The following is a 6,000-nucleotide window of genomic DNA, read 5'->3' on the forward strand; positions in this document are numbered from 1 at the left end:
TGTATCGGAACACAATAATATTTTTACTAAATTAGTGTCTAGATTGCACATATTCTGCATACTTTCGCAAGACTCGTTGCGCGTATCGAAATATTGGTCAATACGTGCGAAAGAGGCGTACACGGATTTTCTAAAATTCTCATAAAGTAACTGGGCTCCTTTCGGCAGACTACCTGTAATCGCCGTCAAACGGGACAAGCAGCTCTTCACAACATGCTAGATCTGTGGAAGGCCTATAGCTGTCTGGATATGGTATGTTAAACTTAAGCGAAAACGAGCTGCTAGAATATAGCTTGAGAAAAAGTTAGCAACTTTGCTTGATATCATATTTATATATTAAAAAATCAAACTTAACTGTTACCGAAAACATAGGGAACACTATGTTGAAGCTTTTATTTTATTTACATCTGCTGAAAATCAAAGCATTGTTAGGGGTTATCCAATTGGAGGTTGGGAAAGTAAAATCTTGCTATTTGATATCTGTCAAAGACGTTTTTGTTTTAGCTGAAGGTTTGCCATTTTGGAATATGGATCGTTTAACTGTCGAAGAACGCGTAAAAATTAATAAATGTTACTATAAAAATGGTGATTCTGCTGTATCAACGTTTAGGGCTTTACGAGCAGATTGCGGTCGACATAATCGACCCACAGAGGAAACAATTTGGAATACAGAGACAAAAATTGAAGAGACTAAATCGGTTACTGATATTGTAAGGCCTGTGCTTAATAATAACGGAATTACGTAGTGAGTGATTGTGAACGGTGTTAAAGATTTCATTAATATTTTATTTTTAATGTTTTACAAATATATTCTATAAATATTTGAAACGTCGGTATTGTGGAATTGTGTAGGGTCTGAATATGGAATATTCCACATAAAAGGCTTTTTTGAAAATATTTTATTTCAGAAAATACCTCTCAGAAATGTAAAGGAACACAAATGGACTGTAAAAATCATGAGAATGGCGGTAGACGCGGTACGGAGAAAAGCAATGGGCTATTTGGAGGATACCAAACACTACAACAACCGCGCTCTACATTATTGCGATACTGCAAGAATGATAAAGAAGTAGAAAATATTAAAAAAGAGACTTTGAAAGAGCTAGAAACCAAACTGGTAGAGTACATTCTGTTAAAGGAAAATCGTTTTTTGGTTTCACAAGGCGGGACCTATGCTCTATTGCTTTTCCTTTTGCCATGCAAAATGATACTCGCGGAGAAATATGGGTTATGTGTGCCATGTGCAACTGCTGGGCACACATGACACCTGTACATTGGGCACCTGTACATTGTTGCACACAACAATGCCGAAAAAGACCTATACATCCGTGAATTTTTTTCGTAGCTATTTTGTTCTCTATTAAGTTACTCTTACTATTACTAATTTTTATGTTAATTCATTGTTTTTTTTTGGAATTTGATAATATAATAAAATAAATTGTATGTTACATTCCAATAATCTGTTGCTTTACATAAAAAACATAAATTATTTTAAAATCAAGTCTAATATTAAACCTATTCCACGTTAGCGTATATTGGTATTTCACATTACCCACCCATTTTTCAGCTGAAAAAAAGTGCACTTTGTTTTTAAATAGCTTTTCGTACATACTTTTTTTTATAATAATTATAATTATTTTGGTTTTTTGTTTATAACACTTCAATCTATTTATATTCCAGAATACGTACAATAATAGTAACGTTTTCATTTTTATTTTTCTTTCCAAAAAACAAAACAGTATTCCACAATCGGCTACTTTACTCTACAGATTCTTTACCCGAAAATAAAACGGTCTACTTACTTACTTTTTGCATTTTACCGTAATAGGGCGTCAAAATTCGCAAATTAATATCGTTTTTCGTTTGTTCCAATTGTTCGTACTTTTGTTACTCCCTTTACAAATAAATTTTGTTCTGCTGTTAAGTGATCTTGTTTTGGAACTTTTGCGTCAGAAAAAAATTTGTAAGACGTACAGTTTCTGTACTACTAATTATTTACGATACCTTGCAATTGAGATTCTTAATTATGCAGAGCGAAAAAAAATGGTAAACTATTAATTCTGAATAATTGAAATAATTTAATTATTTAACAAATTTTCAAAATGTTGGCCGTTATCCCGAACACATAAATTTATTTTCAAAAAATTAGGGTGTACTTTGAGCATCGTGTCAGGTTTATTTTCAAAATAATTTGCAGCATTGAAAATCCTTTCCAGTAACTCGGCGTCTGTTGCGACGGGCAAAGCATACACTTTTGATTTAAGAGAGCCCTACAGAAGAAAATGTAGCAGCGTTAAACCGGTTGAGCTTTTCACAAGAATCATGATCTACAAAGTATTGTAAATATTTTTTTCCACTGAAACTGTATGTCTGACGAAAACTTTGCAAGAGGCAAAAACGTTTCAAGAAGAACTCAGCTAGTAGAGGAAAAAACAATTACTTGTACAGAGGCTAATAAAAATGAGAACAATTATTAGGTAACCATCCAAGCATTATTTTAAATATTTTCACGCATTACAAAATTTATGTAATAACTGTTGATTCTAAAATTAGTGAAAATCGATAAAGCCATTTAAAAAAACGATATTTAGTTGAGAACTTTGGAGCCCTGTAGCGGCAAAATGGAGTAAGATTGAATTTGGTTTGGATTTGAATTATACTGAAACTTCGGTTCACGAATTTGTGGTCAAGCGTGGTACAGTCAATTCAGGGACACACACATATAGTATCAAACGTTAACAAACGTAATTTCGTAAAGCGACCAGTTTAGATTCGATAACAGGGAAACTCCGCTACTGGATTTGCAAAACAGTATTCGAAGAACACCCTGGATTACTTAATGGCCGAATTATTGAACTCCATTTTTAAGAAGGGGCATTAACTTAACAGAGGAACATAGACTTTCTCTATAATGAGTTGCGGGTTCTACTAAAAGAAATCCTAATTGATGAATCCCGTAACATTCATATATTATGATAGGGGCACCCCCACACAATGTTCGAGTTGTTTCAGAGTTGAAGCAGAAATTTCTGAAAATTGGGTTGGCAATGGATAAATTGACGATCAGGCTCCTGCTGGTGGCCACCACAATCGCCCGATTTAGCGCCGTTAGATTATTTCTGATGGGGTTATTTAACACAAGAAATGTATCCTGTGCCATGTGAGGACGTTGAACGGCTTTGAGGAATACTTAGACACATTTATCTTAATAAATTAATGTCTCTTAATGTCCTAATACGAACTGTTTGTTCCAGTGGATTAAGCCGGAGTATGGAAGCTTGTATCATTGCCGAAGAACGACTAGTTGGTAACAACGGAATTATTAATGGACAATATAGCTAAAAATACGGAGCGTTCAAATGTAACGTAACTAAACTGATCCCATTTAAGAATAACAACGATCTGGCAAATTGAATGTTTTGGTTCATCGTGCATTATTGCCTATGACGGAAACAAAAAAATCTGTTACATTTGTATGTATCACATAGGTATATAATATATAACAATATGTAAAGCCGTATGTTTGCTATCACGCCAAACACACCCTGTATATATTTTTGACGACATCCACATCCAACAGGTGCAACCAAAATAATTAATTTTCAAGGAAAAAATAAATAACAAGACATTCAAAACTTATGCATTTGAAGTTGGTAAGTGGTTCATAAGTTGAAGGTAAAGCGGGACATTATTTTAACATGCTTTATCGATTCCCGAAGTTATCGAAATTCAACCTTAATCACTCTATACATTTTTACGGTAGTAAAGTCGTGGGGGGGCATGGTGAGCAAGACTAAATTTTGTGTCTTTAGCTAAATTAAAGCCGACACTAGCATCTAGACGGCAATTGTTTTTGGTGTAGGCATTGTTTTATGGCATTGCGTTAGATATTTGTAACTAAAAAATACTTTAAAATAATCATGCTGAAAATTAATTACTTGCGGTTATAAACTAGCTGGCGATCCATTTCTAAGAGTAACGGAATTATTATTTTCAGGTCAGGTTTATATATGAATACGTAGTTTTTGTAAAAAACATAAACTTATTTGATCTGAATCCAAAGCACGCTACCCGAACGCCCAACGAAGGTTAGGTACATGCAAGGCAAATCTTTGTCAATCCAAACTTTTGGGACGCGTTGGGCAATGCCTGTCGCAGATAGAGCCGAAACGTTGCATTAATATATTCCCGGGTCCCGATCAATCAACTCGATCATCACATACCTATGTTGCAACTTCTTTTAGGAAATGTGGTCAAACCAATCAATAAATATTTTGCATTACAGAATACAGCCGAGAGTGCCTTAATGCTTTTAAGGCGCATCATCAATATTGCTTAAACTCACCATAAAGAAAAGTGGCTTCCTCATATGAAGCTCCTCCAGGATAACCAGCTCCTCCAATATAACCACCTGCACTACCTCCGGAATATTGATGGTGAGGTGCCATCGAATGATCACTGTTAACCGAACTGTTACTATAGTTGTAGTAATTTGCTTCTGCGGAGTTGTAAGATGGCGCCGAATGTTGACCGTACATACTAACGTCCATCATGATCATTGTTTAGAAAAATGTTAACGTTTTCTTAGCACAGAGCCCAGCGTCGTTTTATTGGCCACCCTATTTGATGGTATTCCTCGTTTTAAGATGTCAGGGTGAAAATGGTTCCATTGGAAATAAACGGATCGATTTTTCATATAAAGTGTGTACCAATAGTGATGTTATTTTTTAGGGCAGTAGTTCCACTTCTTTACTTTTCTGTTCTCACTTAGCAGCTTCATTGAAAACGCACCGTCCTGACTAGATCAAGAATCATACGACAACTAGACAACAAATAGATTTTTAAAAACTGCACAACTACGCGAATAGCCGATTTTGAAAAACCCGCACGGAAAACTTTACCCACTTTACAAACTTTCACCTGACATATACCTCGCGCAACTAAACCTATAACAAACGCTTCCCAATCGGCTCAGGCCAATCCTCTAGGAGTGGCTACGCAACACTCAGTTCAGCGGTCTAATGCGCAGCTGGCCCCTCGCCAATAGAAATCGCGCTTTCGAGTGGCTACGGGATGTTGACACTGCCATTGGGCAGCATCCAGCCACCATTGCTGGGCAACATTTCAATTCGAGTGAAAGGTACAACTGTCAGCTACTGTGTGTGACATGACAGCTCAGCATGCATGTTCTATACATGTATGTTGTGGGACTGGAACCGGTGGCAGGCATAAATTGACCGGGTGCTGCTACTCTTTTGTTAGCGCAATGGTTTAATATGGGAAGAGATAATGGAATATATCAGGGCATTGTACGGATTTCCTAAGAGTTTTTTTATGACTAAGGCTCGAAAATTGTGAACGTCGTTGAAGATGTCAGCAAAGGGACTACAGGAAAAATCCTTTATACGTCATGAGTGACAAGAGTGTTGCTAATTTGCTTTTCTATACCATGAATCATCATTACAATGCTTGCAACTCATAACTAGTTGGTTGAAGATTCAGTGCGTTTTAAATATTTTCTGAAACATGCATTTTAAGCGAGTTTTACATTTTTGTAATTCCAAATACCTATTTACCGAAATAGATCTTGAAGTATTTGTAAAGTTGACATTTTAAAGCATACTGAAATAAAAATTAAAACCTTCTAAATAGGTTATTTACTTTAAGTTTGCTGACTTTAAAACAATCTAAATCAGTTGAATATTTTTTCCTTTGTATTTGGCTTTGCTTTTCGGCTAAATATTAGATTCTTGAAGAAAGTGGAGTATCACCATATTCAAAATAATGAAATACTCGTACGGTAATGAAAATCTTGAAACCGTTGATATAGTTCATGAAAGGTTATTGTTTGGAACTGGTCCATAATGTCAATTGTTTTTGTCAATCATGTTCGGAACTGGTCCATAATGTCAATGGTTTTGTTTTTGTCAATCAATTTATAAAAACTGCCAATTTGTATTTTTCATAATCTAAAAACATCCTGTTACATATTAGTTAAAT

At 35.3% G+C, this 6,000-nt stretch overlaps 1 protein-coding gene and 1 long non-coding RNA gene across 2 annotated transcripts in view; one reads left to right on the forward strand and one right to left on the reverse strand.

Moving 5' to 3' along the window:
* LOC109535563 (homeobox protein Hox-D1) overlaps positions 1–4,978 on the reverse strand; it is a 90,884-nt gene extending 85,906 nt beyond the window's left edge. Inside the window, exon 1 of the mRNA XM_048665100.1 lies at positions 4,346–4,978. Within this exon, the coding sequence (XP_048521057.1) occupies positions 4,346–4,559 (214 nt within the window). The 5' untranslated portion in view covers positions 4,560–4,978. The remainder of the gene's footprint in view (positions 1–4,345) is intronic.
* On the forward strand, positions 581–3,514 carry LOC125504016. Its single transcript, XR_007281252.1, has 3 exons — positions 581–710; positions 909–1,117; positions 3,255–3,514. It is a non-coding gene; the product is annotated as an uncharacterized LOC125504016 (long non-coding RNA).
* Positions 4,979–6,000: the final 1,022 nt, after the last annotated feature.

The sequence above is a fragment of the Dendroctonus ponderosae genome, unplaced genomic scaffold, assembly GCF_020466585.1.
Source record: "Dendroctonus ponderosae isolate FM_Combo_2020 unplaced genomic scaffold, Dpon_F_20191213v2 Dpon_F_20191213_1, whole genome shotgun sequence".
Lineage (NCBI taxonomy): Eukaryota > Metazoa > Arthropoda > Insecta > Coleoptera > Curculionidae > Dendroctonus > Dendroctonus ponderosae.